Source organism: Aotus nancymaae, unplaced genomic scaffold, assembly GCF_030222135.1.
Source record: "Aotus nancymaae isolate 86718 unplaced genomic scaffold, 86718_ANA_hifiasm-v0.15.2.pri h1tg000067l, whole genome shotgun sequence".
Lineage (NCBI taxonomy): Eukaryota > Metazoa > Chordata > Mammalia > Primates > Aotidae > Aotus > Aotus nancymaae.
In genome coordinates this window covers 6,546,027-6,566,636 of record NW_026988482.1, presented here as the reverse complement: position 1 = coordinate 6,566,636, position 20,610 = coordinate 6,546,027, and the positions used below count along the sequence as shown (strand labels likewise).

General features: G+C 37.8%; 1 protein-coding gene across 4 annotated transcripts in view; it reads left to right on the top strand.

Moving 5' to 3' along the window:
• Positions 1 to 20,610, top strand: part of EHHADH (enoyl-CoA hydratase and 3-hydroxyacyl CoA dehydrogenase) — a 97,587-nt gene that overhangs the window by 47,115 nt on the left and 29,862 nt on the right. For all 4 annotated transcript variants that reach the window (XM_012457678.3, XM_064366886.1, XM_012457697.3 and 1 more), the window contains 3 exons: positions 4,269 to 4,441; positions 8,540 to 8,651; positions 17,762 to 17,866. In XM_012457678.3, the coding sequence (XP_012313101.1) occupies positions 4,269 to 4,441; positions 8,540 to 8,651; positions 17,762 to 17,866 (390 nt within the window). The remainder of the gene's footprint in view (positions 1 to 4,268; positions 4,442 to 8,539; positions 8,652 to 17,761; positions 17,867 to 20,610) is intronic.

The window sequence follows — 20,610 nt, the reverse complement described above, 5'->3', positions numbered from 1 at the left end:
CAACAGAAAGAAATAAAAGGCATCTAAATTGGAAAAGAGGAAGTCAGATTTTCTCTGTTCACTGATAACATGGTCTTACACCTAGAAAACCCTAAAGACTCCTCCAGAAGACTATTACACTTGATAAATGACCTCAGTAAAGTTTCAGAATACAAAATCAATGTACAAAAATCAGTCGGATGCTATACACCAATAGCATTCAAGCTGAGAACCAAATAAAATACTCAGTCCCATTTACAATAGCCACAAAAAAATAGAACACCTAGGAATACTTTTAACCAGTGAGGTAAAAGATCTCTACAAGCGGTACTACAAAACACTGATGAAAGAAGTGATAGATGACACAGACAAATGGAAAAACATCGGTGCTCATGGATTGAGATAATCCATATTGTTAAAATGGACATACTGCCCAAAGCAATATACAGATTCAATCCAATTCCTCTCAAATTACCAATGTCATTTTTCACAGAATTATAAAAAAGTCCTAAAATTAATATGGAACCAAAAAAGAGCTTAAATAGCCAAAGCAATCCTAAGAAAAAGAACAAAGCTGGGAGCATCACATTACCTGACTTCATATTATATTATAAGGCTGTGGTAACCAAAGCAGCATGGTACTGATACAAAAATAGATACAAAAATGAATGGAACAGAATAGAGAACCCAGAAGTAAGACCACATACCTACACCAACTGATCTTCAACAAAGTTGACAAAAATATGCAATGGGAAAGGACACGCTATTCAATAAATGGTGCTGGGAAAATTGGAGAGCCATATGCAGAAGAATGAAGCTGGACCCCTATCTTTCACCGTGCACAAAAATTAATTCAAGATGGATTAAAGACTTAAATGTAAGATCTGAAATCATAAAAATTCCGGAATGAATACTTAACAAAAAACTCTTTTGGACATTGGCCTGGGCAAATATCATGACTAAGACCTCAAGTGCAACAAAAACAAAAATAGACGAATAGGACTTAATTAAACTAAGCTTCTGCACAGCAAAAGAAATAGCAGAGTAAACAGACAACCTACAGAATGGGAGAAAATATTTGCAAACTATGCATCTGACAAAGGACTAATATCCAGAATCTATAAGAAACTCAAACAACTCAACAAGGAAAAACCAATTAACCCCATTAAAAAGTGGACATAGTCTTTTGGTTATATATACTTAAAAATTTTGTTTTGAAGTAGATAGAGGACATAGACATTACCCAAAGCAAGACATACAAGTAGCCAATAAACGTATGAGAAAAATGCTCAGCATCACTGATCACCAGAGAAATGTAAATCAAAACTACAATGAGATATCTCACACCACTTAACATGGCCATTATTAAAAAGTAAAACAACAACACGTTGGCAAGGATACAGAGAAAAGGGAATGCTTATACACTGTTGGTGGGAGTGGAAATTAGTAAACCTTTATGGAAAAACAGTATGGAGATTTCTCAAAGAATTAAAAACAGAAGTATCATTTGACCCAGCAATTCCACTACTAGGGATCTAGCCAAAGGAAAATAAATTATTATATCAAAAGATATCTGTACTCATATGTTTATCGCAGCTCTGTTAATCATAGCAAAGTCATGGAATCAACCTAAGGATCTATCAATGGATAATGAGATAAAGAAAAATGTAGGATACTACACCGCCATAAAAACGAATCAAATTATGTCTTTACTTTGGCCATTATCCTTGGTAAAATTAGTCAGAAACAGAAAATCAAATACTGCATATTCTCACTTGTAAGTGGGAGCTATTATGAAGGAATAATTTTCAGGAAAAAGAAAGAGGAGCTAAACAATGAGAACACATGGACACACAGAGGGAGATCATAGACATAAGGACCTTCAAAAGGCTAAGGTGGTGGGGGTGAGGGTTGAAAAGTTACCAAGTGGTACAACGTTTACTGTTTGGGTGATAAGCACACCAAAAACCCAAACCTCACCATTATGCGATGTATCTGTGTAACAAACATGCACACGTACCCCCGAATCTATAAAAATGATTTCAAATAATCTTAGCATATTGTGAAGCTGAATCTAACAACATACAAAAAGTATATCACTTTTGTCCTAAAAATATCAGATTGGTTGAACACAAGATTAATGAAATTCATCCCATTAAAAGATTAAAAAGAAAAATTATATGATTATGTTGAGATGTAGAAAAAATATTCTGTAACATTTGACATGCATTATAAAGAAATATTCTTAGTAAATGAGGTACAGAAAGAAAATGTCTTAATCAGGCAAAAGGTAACTATTTTGAAAAACCTACAGGAAACAAACAAAATAGTGAATTGAAAGCTTTCCTTATGAGAAGGGAACAAGACAAGGCTGACAGCTCTCATCCTCTCTTTTGACATTGTATTAGAAGTCCCTGATAACCCAGTAAAGCTAGTAAAAGAAACAAAAGGTATGAAGATCGAAAAAGAAGAAACTTCTTTTATTCAGAAGATATAATAATGTTTGTAGAAAAATCAAAATAATCTAAAAAATTGTTCAAATTAATAAGAAAATGTAGCAGTTTTGCTGGATATAAAATCAATATCTAAAAACCAATTGGATTTTGATTTGCTGACATAATTAAAAAGTGAAATCACTACAGTGTTGTGCTTTGGTTTTTTTAAATTGGGATAATAGTAATACTGACCTTATGCTCTAAGTAGAATGTAGTATAGCTTTTAAGAATGTGGGCTTTGTAGCCAAATTGCCTAAGTTCAAATCCCTATTCTACCAGTTATTAGTTGTATGTCTGAAGTAGTCACTTGTCTCAAAGCATTAACTTCCTTACCTGTAAAATGAGAATTATTATACTGCTTAACTTAGGTGTTGTGAAAATTAAATGAGACAGTATATGAAACTGCTTAGCACAGTGCTTGATGCATTTATCCAATAACTGTTAATTTCTGTTATTATCTAAAAAAAATTTCAGTCTAAAGCTACAGGAATGATAGGCCTGAGACTCAGACTGAAATTGATCTTGTTTCTCTAGAACCAAAAGGAATAGAAAACACAAAACAAAACACTAGACTAGAGAGTGAAATATAATGAATTGGTAAGGAAAAAAAAGCAGAACTCCTGGATTGATGCTAAAGAACACGTAGAAAAAAAGGGAAAAAAAACTGAATAGGCTAAATATAAAATAATTACTTTAATATTTAAAACTTGTACCAAGCTTAGTGCTTTCAATGAATAGATAATGCTGTAGGAAAAGGCTTACTATGTATAATGTTATGTGAAAATGGAAAATATAAAAATGATTCTACAGTATGCTCTAAATCAGCAATGCTCAACCTTTTTGTTACCTGGGACTGGTTTCATGGAAGACAGTTTTTCCATAGACAGGGGTAGGGGGTGGGGGTGTGGGCCTGGGAGGGTGGAGGTGCAGGGATAGTTTCACAGATCATCAGGCATTAGATTCTCATAGGGAGAGTGTAACCTAGATCCCTCACATGCAAAGTTCACAATAGGGTTCACGCTCCTGTGAGAATCTAATGCTGCTACTCATCTGACCGAAGGTGAAGCTCAGGTGGTAATGTTTGCCCATAGGGAAAAAACTAAGAATTCCCCCAAATATTAAATTATGGCTGTATGGTGATATTTAGGGTGATCTTCATGTTCTTTTTAATTTTGTGTGTTTTTCAAATTTGCCATAATACATGTTATTTTTATAATCAAGAAAAGTAATAAATATTACATTCATTGAAGATAAAAATCAATTACAAAAGCATAATTCTAAGCTGGTTGACTAACACATAACTCACAAATATGCATATGTGTTACCCTGATATTTTATATTGTAATGACTGATGCCCTTAACAAAGATATGGAGCTAAATTGCTGTGAATAGGGTTGATTAACAGTATCACACATACAAAAGTGAGAGGGGCTGACTCAGTCTCAGATTAATGGTCTTTGGAGGAGAATCCCTATTCCCCTTTTCTGAGATTTTTAATGTTTTTAAAAATAGAGTTACTACTTATTAGATGGGAAGACAGATTTTAGAAAATTACAGAATTCCTGGTAAAGATCTGAGGATTTCCTCTCATAGCATTCTACATTCTCTGTTTTCAGCCAGAAGTGTAAGGGCCCAAAGAAGGCTGAGACTTCTTAGGAGTTATCAGGAACTCTAAAAAAAATTAAGAAATAAATAAAACAAACTAAAAAACTTAGACTATCAGGTAACTTATCATTATATAACAATGCCCAGATATTTCTCAACTCTGTTTCCTCCTTGTCTTTGTGCCCTTAGGTGCTGATATTCATGGCTTCAGCGCTCCTAGGACCTTTGGCTTATCACTGGGAAGTGTAGTAGATGAAATACAGAGAAATGTGAAGCCCGTGGTGGCAGCAATCCAAGGCATGGCTTTAGGAGGAGGACTAGAGCTGGCCCTGGGCTGTCACTATAGGATTGCCCATGCAGAGGTAACAACCAAGGCTCTTTATGGTGGCTGGTGTGTGGGGCTTTTCTTTAGGACAAACTCTAAATGTAGTTATAAGTATCAGAGGTGATTTTTATTTATTTTTATTAATTAATTAATTTATTTATTTATTTATTGAGACAGAGCCTCGCTCTGTCTCCCAGGCTGGAGTGCAGTGGTATGATCTCAGCTTACTGCAACCTCCACCTCACAAGTTCAAGTGATTCTCCTGCCTCAGTCTCCTGAGAACCTGAGACTACAGGCACGCTACCATGCCTGGCTAACTTGTGTGTTTTTAGTACAGATGGGGTTTGACCATGTTGGCCAGGCTGGTCTCAAACTCCTAACCTCAGGTGACCACCCTCCTCAGCTTCCCAAAGTGCTGGGATTACAGGCATGAGCCATTGCACCTGGCCCAGAGGTGATAATTTTGAATGGTTAGCTTACTGGTTAACCACTTCAGCTGTTATGTACCAATACAGTGGTACTAATTGTTATGTTAAAATATTGTACTTCCATTCTCGTTAGTAAACACCTGCTACTCTGAGCCCTCTGTCTCCTTGCTTCCCTTCACCTTAGCCCTAGGGCCTCTATGATCCACCAATGAAAGGGGAACTCCCGAGTCAACAGACAGCCCCAGGACTCTTCTCCAGTACTATGACCCATATCAACTTATGCAGTGCTCATGCAGTATGAGGGATTAAATATGTTGGCTGTCTCTTCTAAGTATACATTTAAATACTTATTTGATAACTCAAAGATTTCTGTTTCATGGTCCCTTATCAGTACCTAAGAAGACAAATTTCTATTGGAAAATAGCACAAAACTAGTAAATATGTTTATTTCTGGAAACAGGTTTAATTTAGGCTATTAGACATGTCAGATGAGGTCTGTGATGCCACTGTGTATCACAGTATGTATAATGGTAGTATTTTTGTAATTAATATATTTTTCTAATGATAAAAGTAATATCATTCTATTAAACTAGAAAACCTAAGAAAATATGCAGATGTAAACGAAAATCATCATAAACTCACAGTTCAGAAATAATCCCTATTAATATTCTATTTCATTCTAGTCTGTTTTATATGTAATTTTTAAATTACAGTTTCTTTTTCCTTTGAAAACCTTCTTTTTAAAAAAACTACAGGCCGGGCTCAGTGGCTCATGCCTGTAATCCTGGCATTTTGGGAGGCTAAGGTGGGTAGATCATGAGGTCAGGAGTTTGAGACCACCCTGGCCAATATGGTGAAACCACATCTCTAAAAAAAATACAAAAATTAGCTTGGCATGGTGGTGTGTACCTGTAGTCCCAGCTACTTTGGAAGCTGAGGCAGAAGAATCGCTTGAACCCAGGAGGCAGAGGTTGCAGCGAGCTGAGATCATGCCTCTGCACTCCAGTCTGGGCAACAGAGAGAGACTCCATCTCAAACACACACATACACACACAGGCACACAACATTTGGGCTTTTATTGTATTGAGTTTATACTCTAATTTTATACTATAATATTTAACCCATTGTTAAATATTCTTTATTCTGCCAACCTCTGTCTTTTAATTAGAGAACTTAATACACTTATATTTAATGTAATTACTGATAAGGTAGAACATACTTCTGCCATTTTGCTATTTGTTTTTTATGCTTTTTGTTTTTTTGTGTGTGTATGTGTGTTGTTGTTGTTCAATTCCTTTATTACTGCTTTCATTTGTGTTAAATGGAAAAGTGTACCCTTTTAACTTTCTTGTTTCTTTTACTATATATATTTTTAGTTATTTTCTTAGTGGTAGCTAATTTGGTGATTACAATTGACATCTTAATTTATGACAGTCTAGTTCAGATTAATACCAACTGAATTTTAATAATATACAAAAAATTTGCTCCTCTGTAGCCTTCATTACTTGCCCCTTTATGCTATTATTGTCACAATTTATGTCTTTATACATTATGTACCCCTTAACACAGATTTATCATTATTGCTTTATACAGTGATCCTAAATCACATAAGAAAAAGAGGAATCACAAATGAAAAATACATTATTCCTGTCTTTTATATTTGCCCATGTAGTTACTCTTTATCAGTGTTCTTGATTTCTTCATGTGAATCCAGGCTACTGCCTGATGTCTTTTCCTTAAAGCCTGAAGTATTTCTTATAGGCTAAATATACTAACAACAAAATCAGTTTTTCTTTTTCTGCCAATGTGTTAATTTTACGTTCATTTTCAAAGGTTAGTTTTGCTGGATATAGAATTCTTGACTGACAGTTGTTTTCTTTCGGCACTTTGCTTATGTCATTTCATGCCTTCTGGCCTCCATGGCTTCTGAGGAGAAATCATGTTAATCTTCTGGTAAATATTCTTTTAAAATACCATTATAGGTGGCTACATAATATTTGATCATATAGCTACGCCAGAATTTATTTAACCATTTCCCAATGGTGTTTTAATTTTTATAAATGCTTATAAATAAATACCCATATATGTCCTAAGTAATTCTTTTCTGTGTCCTTCTTGCCATAACCTGTACCCTGAGTGCAGATCTGAGTTACTAGCAATAAGTCAAGACGTAGAGATGGACAGTGGTAGAAAGAACGGTGATTGACTGTTAGGAAAAACCTTGTGTAAGAGAGGCCTCAGATATGTGAGATATTTTGGAACTGCTGGAATCACAGTTCCAAATGGCAGCCTGCATTTAAGTATCCTCCTCTCACCCTTGTACCTGTAAATGGCTAACAGACTCTTAGCCAGTTTTAAATGGAATGGCCAAGAAAGGCAATGTAATAAAGGACTCAAGCTCACCTTCTTGTCTGGACTGAGATTACTGTCTGATTAAAAAAAAAAAGTCTTATTGAGACATAATTTGCACACCATACAATTCATTCACTTAAAGTGTGCAATTCAATGGTATATGAGTATATTCTCAGAGTTGTGCAACCATTATCACAGTAGATTTTAGAACATTTTATCACCCCAAAAAGAAAGCAGGTATCCTTTAGCAGTAACCCTCCATCACCTTCTCCTGCTATCCTAAGCACCCACTAATCTAGTTTCTGTCTCTATAGATTTGCCTATTCTAGATATTTCATATAAATGAAATCATACAATAGGTGGTCTTTTGTGACTGGCTTTTTTTGTTCAGCGTGTTTTCAAGGTTCATCCAAGTTGTAGCATGAATCAGTTCTTTATTTATATTCCTGAATAATGTTCCATTGTATGGATGTGCCACCTTTCATTTTTCCACTAATCATTGATGGACGTTTGGGTTACTTCTATTTTTTTTGGCTTTTATGAACCATAATGCCATGAAAATTTGTATACAAGATTTTTGTGGGCATATGTTTTCATTTCTCTTGGGTATATACCCAGGAATGGATTTGATGGGTCATATGGTAACTCCACATTTAACATTTAAGGAACTGCCAAATTGTTTTCCAAAGTGTCTACTCTGTTTTATATTCCCACCAGCAATGTCTGAGAATTCTGTATTCTCCACATCCTCTCCAACATCTGTTATTATGTGTCTTTTTTAAAATGGCTGTCTTAGCGGGTATCAAGTGATATCTTGTGGTTTTTATTTGTATTCCTCTGATGGCTAATGATATTGAGCATCTTTCAAGTACTTACTGGCCATTTGTATCTATTCTTTGGAGAAATGTCAATCCAGATCCTTTGCCCATTTTTAACTGGTTACTTGTCTTTTGTTACTGATTTGTAAAAGTTCTTTATATATTCTAGATAGAAATCCTATATCAGATATATAATTTGTAAGTATTCTCTCCCATTGTGTGGGTTATCTTTTCACTTTCCTGTGGTTCCTAATTCTTGCAGGACTCCAGAAAGTTGTTTCTGGAGAATATTATTTTTGTTGGCTGAGACAGGTCATAACAGAGTCAAAGAATAAATGTGTAAGAAGACTTAGGGACAGCACAGCTCTGTTTATGCTTAATTAAAGAAAAGGATGTGCACTAATTTGCCCTGTAGAAATCTTGCTGAATTCAATGAAACAATGTTTTTGAGAATATAGGAAATCCAGAGAAATGCTTGCCTTGACTCTGAACATGTCATCTCATTCTAATGGCCTTTATGCCTTCAATCTTTGATAGGCTCAAGTTGGCTTACCAGAAGTTACACTGGGACTTATCCCTGGTGCAAGAGGAACCCAGCTTCTCCCAAGACTCATCGGAGTTCCTGCTGCACTTGACTTAATTACCACAGGTCAGTATAGACTTTGGCAACAACTGTCTAGATTAGTGTGAAGAATTGGACTAGGATTTAGAAAAATTCTGACTTGACCCCTACTACCTATGTAACCTTAAAAGAATTCTTGAACTTCTTGGACTTTGAATTTTCTGATCTGTAATATGGAGAAATACCTTTCTGAGCTTCTCAAACGTTATCATGAAGATCATACGTGAGAGCCTTTTAAATGAGAATGCATGCAAAGAACTAATCAAATTTAGGATTTTCTTTTAGTTCAAGGGACTACTTATAATCACTGGTGTTCACATAGAGTGCCTTATATTTAGAACTGATTTAGAAATTGTAATATAGGCCGGACACGATGGCTCATGCCTGTAACACCAGCACTTTGGGAGGCCAAGGTAGGCAGATCACTTAAGGTCAGAAGTTCAAAATCAGCCTGTTGAAACCCCATCTCTATTAAAAAAAAAAAAAAATTAGCCAAGCATGGTGGCCGGTACCTATAATCCCAGCTACTTGGGAGACCGAGGCAGGAGAATCACTTGAACCCAGGAAGCGGAAGTTGCAGTGAGCTGAGATCATGCCACTGCACTCCAGCCTGGGCAACAGAGCAAGACTCCCTCTAAAAAAAAAATTGTAATATAAATGAGAATTAAAACCATAATTTTCAAGGGTTTTTGTTTGTTTGTTTATTCGTTTGTTTTTGAGACAGAGTTTCATTCTTGTTACCCTGGCTGGAGTCCAATGGCATGATCTCAGCTCACTGCAGCCTCCACCTCCCAGGTTCAAGCGATTCTCTTGCCTCAGCCTCCCGAGTAGCTGGGATTGCAGGCATGTGCCACCACACCTATTTTGTATTTTTAGTAGAGACAGGCTTTCTCCATGTTGGTTAGGCTGCTCTTGAACTCCCACCCGACCTCAGGTGATCTGCCTGCCTCAGCCTCCCAAAGTGCTGGGATTACATGCATGAACCACCTTGCCCAGCCAGATCTGTCTTTTTAGTAAAAGAGGAAAATTGAACAAAAATAAGATGAGGATCTTGATATCAGACTATGTCCTGAAGAACAGGCAATAAAAAGAGCATAAGCGTTAGAATCAAAGACCTGGCTTTGAATCCCAGCTCTACCACATATAAATAATATGCCTTGTGCAACTTAATTTTTATTTATTCATCTAGCAACTATTAATTTTCTCTCATATCCTGGGCCCTTTTCTAGGCATTAGGTCTATAGCAGTGAACTGAACCAACAAAAATTTCTGCCTTCGTGGAGATTATACGAAGAACACAACAATAATCACAACAATACTCTTCATTGTCATATTTCATCTGTTCAGAAATGTCCTTTGTCCCCATAGCTTTCAAAGTGAGATGACTTTCAAATTCATTGTAAGTCATGGTTTAATTTGCAGTGTTTTTTCTTTCCAAATTTTTGTGTTAGGAATTTGGGAGCAGCTTACCTGGGATGTAGCTCAGGGTTTGCCAGGAGATTGCAGTCGAGACACTGTGACTAGGACTATAGTCATCTGAAGGCTTGGCTAGTACTGGAGGATCTACTTTCTTTCTTTCTTTTTTTTGTTTTTGAAGACGGAGTTTTGCTCTTGTCACCCAGGCTAGAGAGTGCGATGGCACAATCTTGGCTCATTGCAACTTCCGCCACACGGGTTCACATGATTCTCCTGCTTCAGCCTCCCGAGTAGCTGGGATTACAGGTGTGTGCCACCACACCCAGCTAATTTTTATATTATTAGTACAGACAGGTTTCACCATGTTGGCAAAGCTGATCTCAAACTTCTGACCTCAGTTGATCCACCCACCTCTGCCTCCCAAAGTGCTGGGATTACAGGCATGAGACACTGCACCAGGCCTGGAGGAACTACTTTCAAGATGACTCACTCACATGGATGACTAGATGCTGACGTTGGTAGCAGACTTCATTTCCTCTGTACGGGGACCTCTCCATAGAGCTTCCTGAGTGTTTGCACAACGTGACAGCTCCCTTCCTTTAGAATAAGTGGCCTAAGAGAGAGCAAGGCAAACGCCACAATGTCTTTTATGACTTAGCTTTGGAGTCAGGTGCGATCTTTTCTAAACTCTCCTTTGGCTATGCAGGTATTCTCTATTCAATATGGGAGGAAGCTTGAATACCAAGAGGTTAAACTTGCTGGAGGTCACCTTGGAGACTAGCCACCACAACTATAAGCACACACACATGCCTACCTATTATATGATTTATATATATATGGAGATAAGTGCTAAGAAAACACAAAAGAGAAAGAGGGAGATATAAAATGTTAGGAATGGGAGGTGAATTAATATTTTAGGTAGGATAGCTAGAAAAGGCTTCTCTACAAAATGACATGTGAATTAAGACCTGAAGAAGATAAGGAAGTTTGTTATGTCAATATCTAGAGGAAGAAATCCCACATAAAGAAAATAGCAAGTACAAAGCCCTGAGGCAGGGACATGCTTGGAATGTTCAAAGGACAGCAAGAAGTTAATGCCACTGGAATGAAATGAGTCAGGGGAAAAACAGTAGGGGATGATGCCCTACCTTGTTGGGCTTGGAAAGTTATAGAAAGAACTTTGGCTTTTCTTTTGAATGAGGAAGAAAGGCATTGGAGTGTTTCAAGCAGAGGAGTAACATGCTCTCACTTAGGTTTTTTACAAAATCGCTCTGACTGTTGAAAATATGCCAATTGGAGACAAGAACAAAATTAGGAGGACTGAGGGCTGCTACCATAATCCAAGGAAGAGATGATGGGGACTTGGGCCTAAGTGGTAGCACTGTAAATGGTAAGATATGATCAGATTCTAGAGATATTTTGAAGGTAGAGCCAACAGGATTTTGTGACAAAGCAGATACAAGATGTGAGAGAAAGAGAAGAGTCAAGGATGAAATTTACCAGGAAATTCAAACAGGGCAGAGCCCACGGCAGCTCAGCAAGGACTGTGCAGGCAGACTATGTCACTAGACTCCCTCCTCGCTGGGCAAGACATCTCTGAAAAAAAGGCAGCAGCCTGCCAGGGAAAGTTTATTTATAGTTATATTTATAACTATAAATAAAGTCCCCACCTTCCTGGGAAAGAGCACCTGGGAAAAGGGGTAGTGGTAGGTACAACTTCAGCAGACTTAAACGTCCCTGCCTGGCAGCTCTGAAGAGAGCAGTAGATTTCCCAATACAGTGTTCAAGCTCTGAAAAGGGTCAGACTGCCTCCTCAAGTGGCTCCCTGACCCCCATTTATCCTGACCGGGAGACAGCTCCCAGCAGGGGCTGACAGACACCTCATACAGGAGAGCTCTGGCTGGCACCTGGCGGGTACCCTTCTGGGACAAAGCTACCAGAGAAGGGAATAGACAGCAATCTTTGCTGTTCTGCAGCCCCTGCTGGTGATTCCCAGGCAAGCAGGGTGTTAAGTGGATCTACAACAAACTCTAGCAGACCTGCAGCAGAGAGGCCTGACTGTTAAAAGGAAAACTAACAAACAGAAAGAAATAGTTTCAACATCAACAGAAAGAAGGTCCACTCAAAGACCCCATCCAAAGGTTACCAACTTTAAAGACCAAAGGTAGATAAATCCACAAAGATGGGAAGAAAACAGTGCAAAAAGACTGAAAATTCCAAAAACCAGAACACCTCTTCTCCTCCAAGGGATCACAACTCCTCACCAGCAAGGGAACAAATCTGGACAGAGAATGAGTTTGATGAACTGACAGAAGCAGGCTTCAGAAGGTGGGTAATAACAAACTTCTCTGAGCTAAAGGAGCATGTTCTAACCCAATGCAAGGAAGCTAAGAACCTTGAAAAAAGGTTAGACAAAATGCTAACTAGAATAACTGGTGTAGAGAAGAACGTATAAACGACCTGATGGAGCTGAAAACCACAGCACGAGAACTTTGTGAAGCATACACAAATTTCAATAGCCAAATCAATCAAGCAGAAGAAAGGATATCAGAGATTGAAGATCAACTCAATGAAATAAAGCGAGAAGACAAGATTAGAGAAAAAAGAGTGAAAAGAAATGAACACAAAGCCTCTAAGAAGTATGGGATTATGTGAAAAGACCAAATCTACGTTTGATTGGTGTACCTGAAAGTGATGGGGAGAATGAAACCAAGTTGGAAAACACTCTTCAGGATATTATCCAGGAGAACTTCCCCAACCTAGCAAGGCAGGCCAACATTCAAATCCAGGAAATAGAACATCACAAAGATATTTCTCGTGAAGAGCAATCCCAAGACACATAATTATCAGATTTACCAGGGTTGAAATGAATGAAAAAAATGATAAGGGCAGCCAGAGAGAAAGGTCGGGTTACCCACAAAGGGAAGCCCATCAGACTAACAGTGGATCTCTCAGCAGAAACCCTGCTAGCCAGAAGAGAGTGGGGACCAATATTCAACATCCTTAAATAAAAGAATTTTCAACCCAGAATTTCATATCCAGCCAAACTAAGCTTCACGAGCAAAGGAGAAATAAGATCCTTTATGGACAAGCAACTGCTGAGAGATTTTTTCACCACCAGGCCTGCCTTACAAGAGGTCCTGAAGGAAGCACCAAATATGGAAAGGAAAACCAGTATCAACCACTGGAAAAACATACCAAATTGTAAAGACCATCAATGCTATGGAGAAACTGCATCAACTAACAGGCAAAACAACCAGCTAGCATCATAATGGCAAGATCACATTTATACATAACAATATTAACCTTAAATGTAAATGGGCTAAATGCCCCAATTAAAAGACACAGACTGGCAAATTGGATAAAGGGTCAAGACCCATCACTGCGCTGTATTCAGGAGACTCATCTCATGTGCAAAGACACACATAGGCTCAAAATAAAGAGATAGAGGAATATTTACCAAGCAAATGAAAAGCAAAAAGAAAAAAAGCAAGGGTTGCAATCCTAGTCTCTGATAAAACAGACTTTAAACCAACAAAGAGCAAAAGACACAAAGAAGGGCATTATGTAATAGTAAAGGAATCAATGCAACAAGAAGAACTAAGTATCCTAAATATGTATGTACCCAATACAGGAGCACCCAGATACATAAAGCATGTTCTTAAAGACCTACAAAGAGACTTAGACTCCCACTCAATAATAGTGGGAGATGTTAACACCCCACTGTCCACATTAGACAGATCAACAGGACAGAAAATTAACAAGGATACTGAGGACTTGAACTCAGATCTGGACCAAGCAATCCTAATAGACATATAGAGAACTTTCCACCCCAAATCCACAGAATATACATTCTTTTCTGCACCACATCACACTTATTCGAAAATTGGCCATATAATTCGAAGTAAAACACTCCTCAGCAAATGCAAAAGAACAGAAATAAAAAAAAACAGCTCTTAGACCATAATGCAGTCAAATTAGAACTCAGGATTTAAAAACTCACTCAGCCAGGCACGGTGGCTCACACCTGTAATCCCAGCACTTTGGGAGGCCAAGGTGGGTGGATCACCTGAAGTCGGGAGTTTGAGAACAGCCTGACCAACATGGAGAAACCCTGTCCCTGCTAAAAAATACAAAATTAGCCAGGCATGGTGGCAAATGTCTGTAATCTCAGCTACTCGGAAGGCCCAGGCAGGAGAATCACTTGAACCCAGGAAGTGGAGGTTGCGGTGAGCTGAGATTGTGCCATTGCACTCCAGCCTGGGCAGCAAGAGCAAAACTCCATCTCAAAAAAAAAAACCTCACTCAAAACCAGACAACTACATGAAAACTGAACAACCTGCTCCTGAATGACTACTGGATAAATAGTGAAATAAAGGCAGAAATAAAGATGTTCTTTGAAATCAATGAGAATGAAAACACAACATACCAGAATCTCTGCGACACATTTAAAGCAGTGAGTAGAGGGAAACTTATAGCACTAAGTGCCCACAAGATGAAGGAGGAAAGATCTAAAACCGAGACCTTAACATCACAATTAAAAGAACTAGAGGAGTAAGAACAAACAAATTCAAAAGCTAGCAAAAGAGAAGAAATAACTAAGATCAGAGCAGAACTGAAGGAGATAGAGTCATGAAAAACCCTTCAAAAAAATCAATGAACCCAGGAGTTGGTTTTTTGAAAAGATTAACAAAATAGATAGACTTCTAGCCAGACTAATAAAGAAGAAAAGACAGAAGAATCAAATAGATGCAATAAAAAATGATAAAGGGGATTATCACCACCGATCCCACAGAAATACAGACTACCATCAGAAAATACTGTAAACACCTCTATGCAAATAAACCAGAAAATCTAGAAGAAATGGGTAAATTCCTGGACACTTACACCCTCCCAAGACTAAAACAAGAAGAATTTGAATCTCTGAATAGACTACACTAAAATTTTCTTTTTCAGATGTGTCTCTGCCAGGTTTTGGTATCAGGATGATGCTGGCCTCATAAAATGAGTTAGGGAGGATTCTCTCTTTTTCTGTTGTTTAGAATAGTTTCAGAAGGAATGGTACCAGCTCCTCTTTGTACATCTGGTAGAATTTGGCTGTGAACCTGTCTGGTCCTGAACTTTCTTTGGTTGGCAGGCTATTAATTGCTGCCTCAATTTCAGACCTTGTTACTGGTCTACTCAGCAAACTAACACAAGAACAGAAAACCAAACACCGCATGTTCTCATAAGTGAGTGCTGAATAATAAGAATACATAGACACGGGGAGGGGAACATTGCACACTGGGGCCTGTCAGGATTTGGGGGACTAGGGGAGGGATAGCAGAGGGGTGGGGGACTAGGGGAGGGATAGCATTTGGAGAAATACCTAATGTAGATGACGGGGTGATGGATGCAGCAAACCACCGTGGCACGTGTATACCTATGTAACAAACCTGTATGTTCTGCACATGTACCCCAGAACTTAAAGTATAATAATAAAATATGAGGCTATGTGCATTAAAAATGGCTTTTTTCTTTTAAATGGGGGGATGATTTTATAAATTCTGTAGTGTATAAAAGGAGAGTTAGAAAGACCAAAAATATGACATTTATTTCCTTAAATAAATCAAGTTAGAAATTGTTTTAATTTACAGTGGTATAAGTACATTTGAAAGAATGTAAACTATTTTAAGTATTAACGTCGAATTCATAAAAGGACACTTAGGATCCAACATGCTACAGAAATTCAAAGCACATGAGACGATTTATTTTGCAAAAGGCAAAAGAGGAAGCAAAGAAGCCTAAAATACAGGAAGAAATCCTAATAGTGTGAAATGAATCTGTAAATTTGAAGGTTTAGAGAAACTTAAAGCCTGTGGGAAAATATTGAATAATTTTGTGGCCCTATTTGCAGTATTGCCTGAAACCAAGATTATTGGAAGAAATCAGAAAGACTGGCTTTGACAAAAAGAAATACAATGAACTAGGATTGACCTTTTCCCAAAGCACTGCTTAAAGGAATATCACTATTTTTAACATGGAGAAAAGTGGTAAAAACAGTAATATGATGGGTTTTTGATTTTCATAGAAAAGGTCACAGTGAATTACAAAAAAAGCTAACATTAGAATCATACACCTGTCTTTTTGAGCAGTCTGCACAATTTTAGGAAAACCTGAATATGGCATTTGGAAAGAGTTTCATGTGGAAAAAAATGTTAAAGGTTAGAAAAGAAGCCATCAAGAAAATTGGACAAAATTGCGATTACTCAGGTTGGAGACGAGAACTCTCAGCCTCAGTTGCTTTGGGGCACACAGGGTTCTTATCAGAGCCCATTGGACAGGGGTTGTCATCTACACTGTAAGAAAAAACAAATTTAAATTACAGCCTAAGAATCTGCATTGGATATACAAAGCCATGTCTTTAGATCCTTAGTTCTCTGAAACAGGATGAAAGTCCAGCTATGCATCATGTAACAACGAGATATATTCTGAGAAATGATCACTAGGCAAGTTTGCTGCTATGCGACCATCGTGGTTTGCTTACACAAAGCTGGATGGTGTAGCCTACTACACACCCAGGCCCTGTGGTATGGCCTGTTGCTCCTAGGCCACAAACCTGTACAGCCTGTTACTGTACTGAATACTGTAGGGAATTGTAACACAATGGAAAGTATTTGTGTATCTAAACATAGAAAAGATACAGTAAAAATACAATATTGTAATTGTATGGGGCCACCATCATATATGTGTTGTTGGCAGAAATGTTATTATGTGGTATTATGACTGCACTTGGAATCCCATTGACTCTGTTAGAATAGTAGTGGTACTCTTCCAATTTTGTGAAATCCAAGCCAGAAGAAATCATTACAGCTAAAGAATAGTTATACCTTACAGAATGTCAAATTTGTTTCTTCTTATTGACCTAACCATATTTATGTTTAGGGACTATCGTTTTTTCCTTTTTGTTTGTTTGTTTGTTTTGAGATGGAGTCTAGTAGCTTTGTTGCCCAGACTGGAGTGCAGTGGCATGATCTTTGCTCACTGCAACCTCCGCCTCCCAGGTTTAAGTGATTCTCCTGCCTCAGCCTCCTGAGTAGCTGGGACTACAGGCATGCACCACCAAGCCTGGCTAATTTTTGTATTTTCATTAGAGACAGGGTTTCACCTTGAACTGCTGACCTCAAGTGACCCACCCACTTCTGTCTCTCAAAGTGCTGGGATTACACACGTGAGCCACTATGCCCGACTCTCCTTTTTTTCCTTTTAACCAACCACAGCCCATGGTGTGTGCTAGGGATGAGGTAGATACTATATTATTCTGCTGCTACTACTTCTATTATTATTATCAAAAACGAAACACCTCACATTGCTATAGAGATTTATAGTTTATAAAGTGCTTCTATAGAGATTTATAGAATATAAAGAGAATATGTTATTCTCACTTAATACTCAGAATTACTGAGATAAGCATAATTCTTGCCATTTGCTAATGAGGAAATTGTGTTCCTGGTGCAGTTCTTCATGGTCATACAAATAGTGAAACTAAAGCTGGACTTTGAATCCAAGTTTCCTGGTTACCTCAGTGCTGATCTTCACTCTGTCAGTCAGTGTGGTTCTTACTTATTTTATTCAATAGTAGATATTTCTATCTAGGACAGACAGCCTTTCCTACTAGAGAGAGTAATGCTTTTGCTTTGATCTTGCTTCATTCTTTGATTGTTTTGTTTTGTTTATTTCAGGAAGACGTATTTTAGCAGGTGAAGCACTCAAGCTGGGCATTCTAGATAAAGTTGTGAACTCAGACCTGATTGAAGAAGCAATCAGATTTGCTCAGAGAGTTTCAGGTAAGAAGATAAAAATAAAAGTAGCCTAAGACTGTAAACAAGGTACATGTTCATTTCAGTAAGGAATTCCTAAATATCTTTTTGTCCATCCATGTGATGGAATGTGATACAGCTTAAAAATGAATGAGAAATTGTGTGTATTAATATGGTATGAAGCCCATGATATATTATTAAGTGAAAAAAGCATTATTGTATATAGTGGTTTGCCATTGGTGTAACAAAAAGGAGGAGTGGGATAGAATATGGGGAGAATGTATATATATCTAACTGTTTATGGATAAAATATTTCTGTAGAGATTCACAAGAAATGTTTGATGGCTGCCTCTGGGAATAGGGCTGGTCCACCAGCAGAAGCTACTAGAAGGAGACTTTTTACTGTTTACCTTTCTGTAGCTTTTAAAATTTTTTATCACATGAATGTTTTTTTCTATTAAAAAAGAGGGACTCCTCCATAACTCATTTTATGAGGTCAGCATCATCCTGATTTCATAAACCTCGCAGAGATACAATAAAAAACAAAACTTTAGGCCAATATCCCTGATGAACGTCAATGCAAAAATCCTCAATAAAATACTGGCAAACTAGGCTGAGTGCAATGGCTCATGTCCATAATCCCAACACTTTGGGAGGCCAAGGCAGGTGGATCACTTGAGGTCAGAAGTTCAAGACCAGCCAGGCCAACATGGTAAAACCCTGTCTCTACTAAAAATACAAAAATTAGCTGGGTGTGGTGGTGCTCACCTGTAATCCCAGCTACTTGAGAGGCTGAGGCATGAGAATTGCTTGAACCCAGGAGGCGGAGGTTGCGGTGAGCCCAAATCGCGCCACTGCACTCCAGCCTGGGTGACAGACCGAGACTTCATCTTATTAAAAAAAAAAATACTGGCAAACTGAATCCAGCATCACATCAAACAGCTTATCCACCACAATCAAGTTGGCTTCATCCCCAGGATGCAAGGCTGGTTCCACATATGCAAATCAATAAACATAATTCATCACATAAACAGAGCTAAAGAAAAACCACACGATTATCTCAATAGATGCAGAAAAGGCCCTTGATAAAATTCAACATCCCTTCATGTTAAAAACTCCCAATAAACTAGGTATTGATGGAACATACCTCAGAATAATAAGAGCTATTTATGACAAACCCACAGGGAAATGAAAGATGTCTTCAAAGAGAACTACAAACAACTGCTCAAGGAAATCAGAAAGGACACAAACAAATAGAAAAACATTCCATATTCATGAATAGGAAGAATCAATATTGTGAAAGTGGCCATACTGCCCAAAGTAATTTATAGATTCATGCTATTCCCATTAATTTCCATTGATATTCTTCACAGAACTAGAAAAAAAAACTACTTTAAAATTCATATGGAACCAAAAAAGAGCTCATATGGCCAAGACAATCCTAAGCAAAAAGAACAAAGCTGGACACAGCACACTACCATCTTCAAACTATATTACAAGGCTACAAAACAACATGGTACTGTTATCAAAACAGATATATAGATCAATGGAACAGAACAGAGGCCTCAGAAGTAACACTGCACATCTGTAACCATCCGATCTTTGACAAACAGGGCAAAAACAAGCAATGGGGAAAGGATTCCCTATTTAGTAAATGGTGCTGGGAGAACTGGCTAGCCATATGCAGAAAATTGAAACTGGACCCCTTCCTTACACCTTACACAAAAATTAACGCAAGATAGATTAAAGACTTCAATGTAGAACCCAAAACTGTAAAAACCCTAGAAGAAAATCTAGGCAATACCATTGAGGACACAGGCGTGGGCAAAGATTTTATGATTAAAACATCAAAAGCAACTGCAATAAAATGTAAAATTAACAAATGGGATCTAATTAAACTAAAGAGCTTCTGCACAGAAAAAGAAACTATCAACAGAGTGAACAGATGACCTACAGAATGGGAGAAAAGTTTTGCAATCTATCCATCTGACAAAGGCCTAACATCCAGAATCTACAAGGACCTTAAACAAATATACAAGAAAAAAAAAATCCTCATTAAAAATTGGGCAAAGGACATGGACAGACACTTCTCAAAAGAAGACATTTATGTGGCCAACAAACATATAATGAAAAGCTCAACATCACTGATCATTAGAGAAATGCAAATTAAAACCACAATGAGAAATCATCTCACGCCAGTCAGAATGGCAATTATTAAAGTCAAGAAACACCAGATAGATGCTGGTGAGGCTGTGGAGAAATGGATCACTTTTATACTGTTAGTGGGAATGAAAATTAGTTCAATCATTGTGAATGACAATGTGGTGATTCTCCAAAGACCTAGAACCAGAAATACCATTTGACCTAGCAATCCCATTACTGGGTATATACCCAAAGGGATATAAATCATTCTGTATTATAAAGATACATGCATGCGTATGTTCATCGTAGCACTATTCACAATAGCAAAGACATGGAATCAACCCAAATGCCCATCTGTAATAGACTGGATAAAGAAAATGTGGTACATATACACTATGGAATACTATGTAGCTATAAAAAGGAATGAGATCGTGTCCTTTACAGGGACGTGGATGGAGCTGGAAGCCATTATCCTTAGCAAACTAAGGCAAGAACAGAAAGCCAGATACTGCATGCTCTCATTTAAAAGTGGGAGCTGAGCAATGGGGATACATGGACACAGTGAGGGAAACAGCACACACTGTGGGCTGTCGGCAGGGGGTAGGGGGAGGGAGAACATCAGGACAAAT